Genomic DNA, 14931 nt, shown 5'->3' with positions numbered 1-14931 from the left:
AATGCCCCAAACCACAGGACACTGCTGCCCGTAGGTGGGATGCTGAACAGTCGCAAACAATTGTGACTGTCCCACAAAATTCAGGACACTTGGGAGGTAGGCATAACCAATGTCAAATCCAAAGTAAAGCAATTAGAATGATGTATTCCGAGTTCTTACATTAAAAGCGTGTGTTTAATTATAGAAATGTCTACATCATTTTTTAATCATACTAGACACCAGTGGTGTAAAATCACAGTAATTCATTATTCTACAACTACTAAATATTTACATGTTCGAATAAGAAAATGGATGGGAATGCAGCATGCACAATAAAGCTACCATTATTTGTGACCTGTACTAACACCAATCTGGAAACCAGCAGTTCAAAGAACAATATGTTACAAGCTTGCATTGTAAATAATTAGGCAGTGCTGGCCGCATTGTTAGTACAGAAACTGCAACATAGACAAGACCTGATATTGCACTATAGCTTCTATTAAAGTCATGTGTCTTGCATTTCATTGTCATCAACCTTGGCAGGGCAATTTATGGGAAAATTATTTTAATTTTGAAGTACATAATAACGCAATAGGAACAAGAAATATCTCTATGAACCACTGCAGTCTAACACTCAATGGGGTCAATTCTATTCTCTGCACTGTGCACAGTGCTGGGGGAGAAGGAGAATGCCAGTACTCATGGCACTCGCGGGTGTTTAGTCATGAATACCGGCAAACCGGTGTTTTCCTGCAGCGATGCGGTTTGAGCCACCCTACTTTTGTCAGATTTCTGTTTCCACCCCTGGATGGGTGTGAGCAAAAATCCACTAGTCGGCAGAAGTAGCACACTGATTAGAATAGTGCCGGGAGCTCTCTCCTGGTCCTATTACAGCACAGAGAATAGAAATGACCCCAATGTGTCATCTTATCGTCAATATTTGGTCTGTCAAAGATTTTAATTTGAAAACAAGATTAAGTTGTTGGTGCATTAAATATCAAATCACAGCTATTACCTTTTCCCCTGGAGTCACAGAGATTCTCCATATGCAGTGAGTATAAGAAGGATAACCATTTGGGAACCCAGGAGATGAGAGATTGCCTGTAGATTCTTGTAATGTTTCCCCACAAGCTGAAAAATAAAACCAAAAACATTATGTCATGCTGCATACAATCTAACACGATAGAAGGCGCAAAGCTCATGGAATTTTTTTTTTAATAGAGGAATAATGTGTTTCTTTAAAGTAGTAAATGTCCTAAAATCACAATGCAGATTAGTAAAAACTACGGTACTTATGTAGTATCTGGGCTGCCGATTTTTTGATTGTATGCCTTAAGTTAAGGCATACAATCAGATGCGATGCGATGCGATATCGCATCGCATCGCATCGCATCGCATCCGATATCGGATGCGATGACCCGATTTTTCCATAGGAATCAATGTTAAAATGATTCCTATGGAAAAATGGGTCCTTTTCATACCCCTACTATCCAAGTGGGCATGGAGTTGGATATAAACCTGTGGCGAGCGTAGCGAGCCACCGAGCCCGAAGCGTGGCGAGCGAAGCGAGCCCCGCGAGGGGACGGTATTCGTCCCCTCGCGGGGCTCGCTTCGCTCGCCACGCTTCGGGCTCGGTGGCTCGCTACGCTCGCCACAGGTTTATATCCAACTCCATGCCCACTTGGATAGTAGGGGTATGAAAAGGACCCATTTTTCCCATTGAATTCCATGTTAAAATGGACTCAGTCCATTTTAACATTGATTCCTATGGAAAAATCGGGTCATCGCATCGCATCGCATCGAATCGCATGGTCGCATGCGATGCGATGCGATCTCCCGATCCGACCCGATTTAGAAATCGGCAGCCCAGATACTACATAAGTACCAAAACTACTTTTGCAGTTAAGCTATAATGCAAGAGCTTTCCAGATGCCAATTCAGCATTTCTGATCTAGATGGGTATTTCAATGCGCTAAATCACTCATTTGTTGCCTCGGCTGTAAACTTAACTAGGCTCATTTCTAGCTCTCCACTTGTTCGTGCACTTTGCTGCTGCACATTTAAGTCTGCAATCTGCATTAAAATAGTATGAATGGTTTCTTATGTGCAAAATCCCATAAGAAACCATTAAATTCTAATCTATAATGGAAGTTGTAAGATTGTAGGCATAGCTTGGCCTATTTATCATGCAGAAATAAAAGCTAAATGTGCATTCGATTGGAATTGTAAAAGTACAACATAACAAGAAACTCTTCAAGACTGCATTACTAAATCCAATATGTGTTTTTCTGTGCTTTACTGATTTGTTTGATGTATATGGGGGAATGACGGTCAGGGAGACTCCCTGAAATAGAAGCAATCTCCCCAACTCCTTTTCCGATAGGGGAAATAGCGGCGTGCGCCTATTCAATGCTATAGTTCCTGACATCATTGAAGAGGTTGCTCGACAGAGCGGACCCGACTTTAAAAGCAATTGGGTCTGTTTGCCGAAAACGGACGGATCTCGACAATCCGCATCGGTGTTCAGACACGCCCCCTTTTTGCCAATCGGCATGCGAGACATTGTATCCCGTCTGCCAATAAACTGGCGAGCACGCCAAGAACGGACCAGGGTCACAACTGTTGGGACCTACAGACAAACAGGACCCGGGATTAAATACCCCCATAGTAAAGGGTTAAAAAAGGGAAAGCAGAGATGTATACATTCGATAGGATCATCAATGTCATTATTGTTGGTGATGCAAAAATGATCCATATGGCTACATAAATTTTAAATAATGATTTCTCGTGGCCACTTATATGAAATCACTTTTAAAACACAATAAACAAGCAAGCTCTGAAAAGTATCTTTATACCAAAAAGTAGCTCTCGCTAACTGCTTTGGGACCCATTTACATTTGGATATAAGTCATGCTTATGACACACGTTGCAGAGTTAGGAGCCAATGTCCGCACTTATAGGTGTTACTTTCACAATATCATTGAATTGTAACTTTCAAAAGTAGGCAAGTATGATGTATGCTTGTTTGCAGAGTGTATCTTACATGTTTTGGCATTGTGCAATGCTCTAAGACTGTACAAGTGCAGGTGACTGCGGGGTAGATGGAATATTCCTGCCCTTATCGTGGCTATAACCCTTCCTGCTTCAAATTTTTACAGAGGCAAAGCAGAAAGCAGCCTCGCTGAGACCAATATCTTGGATGCCAAAGTGGGGGAGTGAAAATCAATCCAACCAGCAATCGATGCCCATGCAAGATCTCCTGTTCAGACCGGAGCTAGCAGACAATGCAGTCAGGGATAGTGCTATCCATGCAGAGGTTTATGGGCAACAACAGCTGGTAATATCAAGAGCTGTGCTACGGACTGTGCATACATTTCTCCTGCATATCGGCTTGCTATATTAAAGATGGCAGCGTTGATATTGACATGGGCACATTAAGGGCAGATTTCATTAGCTGCATCACAACATGTTAAGCCCCAAAGCACAGGGTTACCCACAGAGTCATTCACGTAACATGGAATCTATGGGTTAACGTCCATTACCCTCGGGTTTCAAGGTGAAATTTTTTTTTGATTTGGTTTAACTCCCAAACAAGGGCGTAACTACCATAGGTGCAAGGGGTGCAGCTGCTATGGGGCCCAGAGCTGAAGGGGGACCATCTTTACTGTTCAAGTAATATGTTTTACATACACATCACCATCAGTTGCTAAATAGGGGGCCATTGCAAACTTTTTCTATGGGGCCAATGAATATCTAGTTACGCCCCTGCTCCCATAGTTATATCTGCAGGGCAACACTACAGTAATTAAATATGTGACTTAATCATACACAGATACATTTATTTCGCAACAACAACAAAAAATAAGATAAAATAGGTGTTATGTGCTATACCATGGGTAAAGCCTGCGGGGGCTGTATGTGGCCCTTGGGGCCTTCTGTTGACCATCACTGTTTTATACACTAAGCACTAAGAAAATAAAGCTCCATCAATAACCATTCTTGGCAGCCCCCAAACCAGTTTATTTTCAGCTTAGGAGCAGAACACCAGTCACTCTGATGTTAATCCTCTGCACTATGAAACTGACTCTGGTTGGAAGAAATGACATGTTACAGCTCATTTAGTAACTTTGTTCATATTTTATATTATATACTGCATGTGGAAACAACAGTCATGTAGCCGGTCCTTGCCCTAGGATTATTGTAGTTCACTGTATTTATATTGAGACATACCAAAATGACAAGACTGGGAGGTATCATTTCCACGTGAAACCTAATTTCATGGAGGATCATGCAGCCTTTCTAGAATAGTAAGTGGAATAAAGAGTGCGGATAAGCACAATGCGAGTGAAGGTTACAGATCTAAAGACATGCTCATTCAGCTGACTGTGCTGAATATTTGTGTGTGTAGACAGTTCACATTTCATTGACCTTTGGCAGCAACGAAATAAACTGCTGAATATATATTTTTTTTTCTCAAACGTACCTGGACATCTATATAGCTTCCGGGCCTGTGCAATATCTCCTTTACTGAGTCGTGTGCGCTGACCAATAGGAGGTCGCAAACCGTTTTCATCGCGGGACGGAAGAATTGTATCCAAAAACATACCCCTAAAATATGATACACATACAAAAAGGATCATCAGTTCTATTACACTTTTATTCTAGCAGTGTCGACATCAAATACAAACTGTAGCAGAGGATTAAATGCTGTAAGGAGGGAATTAAAGTCAGTTTTGTCACTGCGGTGCTAGGCTGTAGCATTAGCTATGTATAGCGGTTGCAAAACATCTTTCCCTCTATAGCTGTGTACAGTTCTGTCCGAAAAAAAAAAAATCAGTCAGCATTGAATAGGTCAGAACCCCTTCCGACCTAAATCAGTCGGAAACAGACGTCTCTTTGACAAGACGGTAGTTGCGACTTTAATTGATTATACCCCATAGTGTGTACACACTAGACCAGGCATGGCCAAACTATGGCCCTCCAAACTGTGGCAAGGCATGATGGGACTTCACAACAGCTGGAGGGCCACAGTTTGGCCATGCCTGCCCTAGATGATATACACGGTATATCATGAACAATATATCAAATATAGGCAGATGCACCAAGCTTCAAAAAGGGATAAAGTAGAAAGTGATAAACTACCAGCCAATCAGCTACTACATATCATTTTTCAAACCCAGCCTGTAACAACACAGGTAGCAGCTGATTGGATGGCTGTTAATTACTCTCCACTCAGATCTTTTAGAGGGTGTGTTCTTCTAATATGCAAATTAACACTTATTACCAAATCAGATATGATCCAACAGGTATGGGTCATAGGGTCGACAGAACTTAGGACGACAATCATTAGGTCAACTATCTCTAGGCACAAAAATGAAATAAGTCGACATGGTCATTAGGTCGACATGGGAAAGTTTGAAATGAAAAAGGTCAACATGCGCTTTCATGTTTTTCTGGTGCCTATGTCGACCTAAGCCGACATGGACACCGTATAAGTGTACTGCTTTACTCGCCATGCTTCGGGCACAGTGCCTCACCATGCTTTCTAGATTTACTCAGCACTTGCGAGCAGGGAGGAAAACCATTCCATGGTGAGTGATTTTCCCCCTGTGTACATAGATCGATATATTCAAATGAACACTGCACTTTAATAGTATGCCAATAAAACTGCATTCGTCTTCATATATTTCCATTCAATCACTGGTCCCCATATGGTCTTGATTTACGACGTCCAATATAGAATGCTTATTACTGCACCACTAGATCAAAAGTTTGAATACTTGTGTAATTTCACGGCAGCAGGCTACGCTACATTTTGAGCGTAGGCTAAGCTATGTTGTCAGCGTAGCCCAACCAATGGCTGCATAGCGTAGTGTCTCCACGGCAGCCCTGCGTAGTCAGCGTAGTGTCCCCGTCAGGCAGCTAGTCACAATAATGTCCCCAGGAGCTGCAGCTCTGCCCCCAGCATCCCTGCCAAGCCTAGTGAGCGCCTCTCACACAGCGCCGGTAACCACCAGATCGCCCTGTGCTGGCAGATGCTAGCGGAGAGGGGATCATGCGGGCGCCGGCAGAGAGGCGCTCCATCTGTCTGAGAAACAGGAGCATCTCGGACGCTTGTGCATCTCAGTAATTATTGCGGCAGGGTACAGCAACCCTGCCTGTGTCCGGTTCAGGGAGACGGACAGGGTTAGGGGTTCAGTAGCGCGTGTGTCTCCTGTACAAAGGGGGGTGCGTTGTGCAAGTGCATGTCATGCACAATAAAGGATGCATTTGCCAGCGCTCCTTGTTACATACTGGCAAATGCCTTTATTTCAAACCCCCACTATCCATGGGGGTGCGCGTCCTCCCGACTTGTTCATATCCCCACTATCCACGACAGAGTGGAGTTGATTTTATAAAGTGTGGCGAGCGGACACTTTATAAAATCAACTCCACACCGACGTGGATAGTGGGGGTATGAACAGGTCGGGAGGATGCGTACCTCCTACGCTCGCCACACTTCGGGCTGGGGTGGATAGTGGGGGTGTTTCAGGAACACATTCACACAGGGCCGGCACCACCACTAGGCAAATCTAGGCATTAGCCTAGGGCGCCGGCCACTGGAGGGCGGCATTTCGCCCCCCCCCCCCCCCCCCGTGCCGCGGGGGTACCTGTCCTGCGGCTGTGTATATAAAGCTTGCGGCAGCGGGGGGTCCCTGCAGTCAAGAAATAACGAGCGCTATCCGCCTGGCTACGCGGAAGCACTTCTGTTGTGGAAACACTGGCCGCACCGATGACACTCTGACACTCCCCCAAATGACATCAGCAAGCCGGCAATATTGCCTGTTCGCTGATGAGATATGAACAGACATGCAGGGTTGCACCGGGACTGAACAGTTTCAAAGTCCCGGTGGGACCCTGCATTTGCGGTCTGAAAGCAGTATCAGTTATGTGGTGTGGGCAGGACTGTGCTTTTGCTTGGCCACATATTTCATAACTTACAACCACAAGCGCTGGGTTTTGTCTATCACACTAACCATAATTTGTGCATTTCGGTCAGAGACCACTAACCCATGGCAATCCTGCAAGATCCTAGCATAACCCAGTTTGGGAAACACTGCATTAAAGCATAACTAACACTGAGACAGATGTATTAAGCTATATATAAAAAAATTTTAAAAATAAACGCGAGGATGAAATGTCCAGCCATTCAGCCCCAAACTGCCATTTTTCAAACAGCATATAACATTACAGTTAGGAGCTGACTGGCTGGACATTTATCACTCTTTATCACCCTCACCTTTATCTCTTTTTATGGCTTAATACATCTGCCCCATTATGTGACGTATGCTAAATAAAGTCTCGCTTTTTTGTTTGTCCCTGTACGTTCTGTTTGGAAAGGTTGGTAATGCCTGGTCTGGCCAAGACAGTATTTTCTGCTTTGGACCACTACAAACCTCCTGTGACTCGCCAGACCAAAGGCTTACAGGAATGCATGCAAGAAACTTATTATTTTATTTACTCATCTCTATAACACAATTGTACAACTAAGAACCAAATTCTGATGTATGTAAAAGTTGCTTCCAGTGACTGGAAATCATTGAAAATCTCCTTCTGAATTCGGAGTCATCCACATCTATGTGACCACACCACCCCCAGTCATTACCACTATTACTTGCATTTGCCCTGTGCTTGGGGCAGGCACTCCAAGCAGCCAGGTTGGCACAGCACAGTAAGCAGTGTGTGTTAGGTTGTGTCAAGGATGCAGAGGAGCTGCAAGTAAAAGGAGGCTGTACCAGAGGTGGAGTCTATGGGGGATATTCACTCTCCTGCCGCCATTACTGACTGGGGAAATGGCGGCGGTGCACAATTCAATGCAGTCTTCCTCAACAGCATTAAACAGGGATCCCGGCAGAACGTGCCCGACTTCACAAGCAACCGCAGCTCGCCAATTCCCAGCACCTTCTCAGCACTTGGCAGACGGGACATTGAATCCCACCTGCAAAATGCCTGTTGAGCCAGCCAAGAACAGGACAGGGTCATGGCTGTCGGGCCAGCCTGACAGTCATGACCCTACATTGAATACCCCCCCCTATGAGATTGCATCATTGTTACCACAAAAAGACTGGCATTGTGCAGCAGAGGGTGTGGCTAAAATGACTATTCAGCACAAATTGCACCATTATCCGGCTTAGTGGGGGGGGGGGGGGGGGTCTGTTTCAGGAGATTTAACCATTTTTCCGGTTTGGCAACACAATTTTCAGTAGCCTGTCAGCCATTCTACAAGAGTAGGCAACACTTAAAAAGCTTAATATTCTGTCATGGTTGAGGAAGAGTTAAATAGCTGTACACAGGATTTCAAATTTTAAAAAGTAAAGCCATATTAGAAATGAAATGATACCGACTCACTGTCCTCTTAATAATATATATGTATGTACAGTATGAACAAACTTCTAAACTGAAACAGCTATTAATACAGTAACTTGTTTTAAGTAACATAACACAGTATATATCAGGGCTTTGTGTATTTCCCCAATGCACTTTCCAGCAGTCACTGAGTATTTAAGTACATCTTTAGAATATAGTTTCTACTATTTTTTTTTTCCTTGAGAAAGTGAATAAAGTGCAAGGACTTACATCTCATCATTTAACATCAATGACCCCATAATGCATTACATAATGTTAAACAAATGCCAAGTCTCATTGGCCTTGGAGTTAAAACGGAATCAAAAATACTCAAAGTGGATTTACTGTCTGTATGTGATAAAACACATTCTACAGTATTTTGCACATTAACTAAGCTTTGCCAGTAATTGCAAATCAGCATTCACTAACCTTGAGATACATAACTTCAAGATTTCTGGTTAAAGATATGCTCTTTCCTTTTACATGGTGGATCTTACAGTATTGAAGCCAAATGTTAAATGTTCTCTGTACTTTTATCAAAGTAAAGTAAATGCCATTGCCTGTATATAATAAAAGAAAAATATGTCCTACATCCCAATGAGTTGGAACAGCTGGGAGATGTTTTGTCTAAATAACATTTTAATGAAGGACTTCCTAAGGACAAACTCCACAGGGCTTACGCTCCCCCAAGTTGAGTTGTGGCCTTGTGGTTTTTTCCTATGTTAAATTACTGAGTCGCCATTTCCATTTTATATATTCCGATTTCACTTGAGTGATATGCCAGAAAAACTGCAATGATTTCTACACCCATGTGTTAGAAGATGTCATCATGTGAGAGGTGTACAGTATCAAGCCTTGGAATGAGATACAGTGAAAATGTTGCCCAAATCAACCAATCAAAATGACAGTTTGGAGCAGTTGACTAAAGCAACTAATCAGCTCCGATCTCTCTTAAACGCTTGATACAGGTCCTCTTAAATGTTCCTACTTTTCATTTAAAAAAAATATTTATTGCCCCAAAGCAACATAATCATGCCAAAAAAACTAAGGTGACTAATCCCAGTGCCTGGAGGTAGTCCTGATTCAGGGAGATGCTGATCATAGCCGGGGTGGTGCTATCAACTAAGAGACAAGCCAGCTTCAGGAACAGGCAGAGGTGGAACACAGCTGAAAGAGAGGGCAGGCGGCCCAGAGGCGGAGCTCCTAGAGCCAGGTTGACAGACGGGCAACCCTAGAGCCAGCTGCTATTAAGTATAAACTCTAGTTAACAGAGGAAGGTTGGTAGACATACACCATCATACCACCTCACTAGAATCCTTAGCGGGTTTATCTTTATAGCAAGATCAGGAATTAGCAGCTTGTTACCTGCCTGCTTGGAGGCCAGACTGGGCAACATAGTGTTGTAAGTGCCTCTTATGTGAAATACCCTTGATTTTGGGTTTAAGGAAAACTACCGTATAAGTAGAAATAGAACCCCTTCCTTCACTTTGTTGCTTTTGCAGTAGACAATCAGCCATTCTTACGGAAGGACATTGGGCGGAATTCTCTAATAATCCCGGCCGCACATTGCAGGCACTCACAGTGTTATTAATCGCATATGCAGTAACATATGCGATTATTAACGCAAAGGCGATGGCCGGCGATGTGCATCGGGTCCCCCCTACCTCCCTGAACCCTCAGCCGGCTGTGAGAGGGCTCCTCTTCCTCCTCCCTGCATCCAGAAGCGGTGCAGGCAGGCAGGCAGATCACTGCTCCGGGCAGCACAGCAGGAGGCTGCCCGGACACAGGTGAGGGGGATGCGGCGCAGATCGGCGGGGTGCGTGCTGGGGACGCAAAGGGAAGCCCATAGGCTTACATGGGGTTATGCCATCTAGAACTGGCGTAACGCCCTGGCGGTGGGGCTTTGCTGCATATGAAAATGCGGTAAAAACCCCGAAAACTAGGTTTTTACAGCATTTTGTGTTTGGTGAATCTCGCCCATTGTGTAGAGCTGAAGTAATTTTATACTGCAGAAAAAAACTTGTAGAAAGAGTTCATTTGATATTGTTCTTTGCATATAACTGTTATACAGCTATACTGAATAGCTATCCCCTGATCTGGACCAGTTTCATTTGTACCTAGCTAGCTCCATCCTAATCCATTTTGTAGAAACTAGGGGAGAAAGGTTCCTCTCTGATATTACAACAGTAGTGGGATATATCACACTATGGCCCTTATTCCAATTCACTTGCACAGGCAAATTCCTTCTCAATTGGACAAAACCATGTGCACTACAGGTGGGGCTGTTGTAACTTGTGCAGAGGGAATTAGATTTTGGTGGGGGTTTACTTCAAAGTGAGATCTATATTGCAGTGTAAAACTAAAGCAGCCAGTATTTACTCTGCACAGAAACAAAATAACTCATTAAAATCCAAATCTCTCTTTTTGTCCATTTCAGAAGGATTTTACCATGGCGAGTAAACCAGAATAAGGGCCTATATCTAATCAGTATTGCAAGCCTCCTCTATTTCAATTTATAAAAGCAGAATCACTTTTCAAAATATAATAATCCCAAAGAGAAGAAAAATCCACTGCCGTCTACTAGATCTCCAATATGAAAATATGGAATATTTTTTTAGCTCATTGTGATCTTTTTTTTACATTTCACATCTAAAAATAAATGACTAGCTATGTAAATTTAAATTACCCTAGTTTGTAAACATTATTAGAACAGACCTGACATTTTCACTCTGTAATGTAGCACATTTGAAAATATAGTTAAATATTAGCTCTAATGGCACAAGGTTGCCCAAGACTTTGCTGAATAGCTTAATATACTAGAGAGGTGTTTCTAAATTTTATGCCACCCCAATTGACTGACCATCATTTAAAATCATCATGTATAAATTAACAAAATAGTAAAAGAAAAAAAATTGAACTAAAAGGAAAATGGATTAAAAAGTCAAAAAATTATAACCTGAGATTCCAACCTTGAGAAGGTGTTCCTCGCATAATGCATGATGCTGTCAAAGTCATACGGCTCTCCCTGAGAGTTCACCTCTCCCGGCTCCATTTTCAGAAAGTTGTATTCCTGGCCTAGAAGTTTGAAAAATAAAATCATAATAAATCAGGTCTGTCAGCAATCCAGAATGTTACAGATTTACTACAAGAAAACTAATCAACCTATTGTAAATGGTGGACTTCACCTAAGCCACAATTAACGGGCATCATTAAACGGATTCGGTATGGAATCCTGGCGTTCAAAATCCCGACGCTGGAATCCCGACCGCCAAAATCCCGACATGGGGGGGGACGTGGAGCGGGCCATGCAGCGGGCCCGGTGCCTCGCTGCATTCGGCACGCTAATTTATTCTCCCTCTATGGGTGTCGTGGACACCCACGGAGGAAGAAAGTTTTGGGATTTCGGCGGTCGGGATTCCAGCGTCGGGATTCTGAATGCCGGGAAATTGACTGCATCCCCATTAAACATATTATTTTAATTTGCAATAAGGCATTACCTGGCTGAATATTTTCCCTGATAATGGCCACATGATCATCGCGGTCAGGTCGAGTGTGCTCATGCCAAAAGCCTATGACGTGACCCAGCTCATGGACCACAATTCCAAATTTATCACAGTTTTTGCCAATGGATATTGCCTGAGGACCATTTCCTCTACGACCCACATATGAGCAGCACCTGTAGAAGGAATGAAAAATAATCCATAATGCCTAGCGGCAATCACAGGTCACCACTTAATTATTAACGTCTTTGCGGGTCTGTCTTATAGCAAAAGGAGTTAAGTTTATTAATAAACCAAACACTTGAATCATTTATTACATGTCACATCTGTTACACTCACAGATTTCCATCGTATCATAGCAACAAAAAATCTGAGAACACTGCACCATGTATTGATGTTTACTAAAAATACAGTTCTGCATGGTGACATATTATTCATATTTAGCTCAATTGTTTTAACGTAAGAGACTCTTCCTTGTTCATGAAAAACTCTAAGCCATGTTGACAGTACAATTAAGATCTAGCCATACTAACAGTAATGGGTTATCTTTAGAATTACAACGTAGGATCAAAATCTTCTAAAAGTGGATCAAACAGTGTTCTTGCTATTATATTTACGAGATTCCTCAACGACATCATGGAAGTTGGCTTGGCTTTAAATACAAAACGTCACTGTATACATTTCAGTGCATATCATTACATTTATGATAACAGCATGTTTTTATGTTTGTTTAGGATTAAGAGAGATTTTAGCTCTGGCAAAAGATGATCAGCTTTCTATATCAATGATTTTGTTTAATGCCAGGAAAGTCATCAAATAGAAACAGGTTGAGAAGCCCACACGGGCTTTGATTGAATACGTAATTAAAAACATTCTCTTTCTTTTTGTCATAAGCTTGCGTACACTTCCAGGGGCTACCCTCAGCTGCCTGATAACTCTGCCTGATGACTCTGCAAGCACACAACCTAATGAAGGAGTTGATGGTGAAAGTAACTGGAACGGTGGCATTTAACAACATGTCACAAACTCATCCCTTCAAGAAAACCAACATTTAGAATCAGGTGCCTTATCATTTATATTAGAGGGGGCCCTGAATGATAAGGGGCCTTATCATATATATTAGTGGGGGCCCTGAATGAATAGTATCATCACTTTTTGCCAGTGGTGGCTCCAGATTTGGGGCTGCAGTAAAGTCCAACATTCAAATAGGGGAGCAACACCAACTGCCAGTGAGTCAGTTTGACAGAACAGTTGCTGTGCCTGCTTTATTTGAATTTTGAACAGAACTGCAGCCCCCTTCTGGAGCCTCCCCTGCTTATTACCGAATTTCAGTCATTTATCTTCGAAAATGAATGAATGGGAAGAGTGTGGTACTGCATATAATGATGTGGTACTCTTATCCCACTGCTGCAGAAGGTTGTAGCTTGAAAACCTACTGTAGGTATATGAAACATGCAACCTTAACATGATTACAAGAGATTTGTGCAGATATACTGCTCTGGTAAGTAAAAAAAATGAGAAATGATTGTACAAATTCTGTATAACAAATGGGAGAATTCTTACCCACAAGGCCTGTAAGTGAATACAATGTAGCTTTCCTCATCAGTGCGCTCTATGAAGGTTACACACGTGTGTTTCTCCCAGTGTCGCATGGCCTGCTTGAACATGGCCCGCTGGCTGCCTAGAGGAAATGCATGAAGGAGATCAGATGCACTCATTAAACCAGCTTTACACTGTTAACACTAAACCATCAGCTCCTGAGAGTGTTGGCTGTAATTTCGGGATTTGACCAAATTTACTAACTGATACCTATGCCACTTGACCACTGAGGAACTAAAGGGTACTATGTAATAAGCTCCTAACTGCCATGCTACTGAATGGGTTTAAAAAAGGGCAGTTAGGGACTGGTTGGTTGTTACGGTTTTAATCCACTTTAACAAATGTCTCTAGACCATATTTTAAACTAATTTGCAGATAAAAACCGTTCGTTATGACAAATCCTTAAAATGGTCTACTGTGTTCCCACTACAGTGGTAGCGATGCGTACCTTTGCAGGTTGCTAGTGACATCCTCTTGCATCTCTACATGCAGCCCAATCTGGGGATGTCACTAGCATTGCCATGCGGTCGAGTGCAGCATGGTCCCGCACATCTACTCCATCCATTGCCATCGCTCCGCTGCTGCAGGCATCAGCACGTGTGTATGTAGGGTCCCATCAGTAACAAGCTCACTAGTTACACACATAGGCCCTCATTCTGGTTGGCTCACAAAGCAGCGTTCGTTCACTGCTTTGTGAGCCATGTAACACCGCCCGCCGGTCCTGTGAATGCCCGTCCACCGCCGTAAGTCCCTGCAGCACTGCGAATGGATGTTTTGCATAAACATCCATTTGCATGCTTGCATGTGGGCAAAGGCACGCACACCGGAGGCTTGCACATGCAAATATGCACAGGCCTTCACCATTGGTCCCCGTTGTGAATTCGCAGGGAACGGATTCAACCAGAATCACCCCTAATAATGTAGTGTGTACCCAGCATAAGGCTTAGTACACAGACCCCAAAGTTTTGGAAATATTTTAAGATTAACTGTCACTTTATAATCTGTGTTTGATAAAATGACAGGATTGGTTTGTACTTGATCTCTTTCCAAATGTTGATACATACAGTATGCCCAAAAATCCTTTCAACTGAACCTATAAACTCCTTAGAAACAGTTTGGTCACTCTGCTTAGGTGCCCGGTTCTTTAAATGTTTGTCTTTAAAAAAAACTATTCCAGCAGGTTTATTTTCATGTTTACATTTGGTGTCCAGAATGATGTCACAGATTTCTCATCACTAGTAGTGGGGATTATCATACAGTGTAATGTTTACCACGTGTATAGAGGCTGAATTCTGTGTAGGATTAAGGGTACTAGAATAGATTTCTTCTTTAACCTTCATCTTGGGCACAGTCCGGGTCGTGCTAAAATCTATGACTAGAATCAATTTAATACCCATAAGACAATGCAATCATGGTGATGATTTAAAGGAGCATAATGAATAATAATTAAATATATTGTAAATAAAGG

The 14931-nt window shown here is 42.7% G+C and overlaps 1 protein-coding gene across 1 annotated transcript in view; it reads right to left on the bottom strand.

The window, feature by feature from the left end:
- TLL1 (tolloid like 1) overlaps positions 1–14931 on the bottom strand; it is a 166185-nt gene that overhangs the window by 37345 nt on the left and 113909 nt on the right. The window contains exons 6-10 of the mRNA XM_083172956.1: positions 13428–13545; positions 11862–12040; positions 11334–11439; positions 4463–4587; positions 995–1110 (exon numbers count right to left, since the gene is read on the bottom strand). Coding sequence (XP_083029082.1) covers positions 995–1110; positions 4463–4587; positions 11334–11439; positions 11862–12040; positions 13428–13545 — 644 coding nt within the window. The remainder of the gene's footprint in view (positions 1–994; positions 1111–4462; positions 4588–11333; positions 11440–11861; positions 12041–13427; positions 13546–14931) is intronic.

This window comes from Crinia signifera, chromosome 1 (assembly GCF_055691185.1).
Source record: "Crinia signifera chromosome 1, ASM5569118v1, whole genome shotgun sequence".
In the NCBI taxonomy this organism is placed as follows: Eukaryota; Metazoa; Chordata; class Amphibia; order Anura; family Myobatrachidae; genus Crinia; species Crinia signifera.
This window is presented reverse-complemented; position numbering and strand designations above follow the sequence as displayed.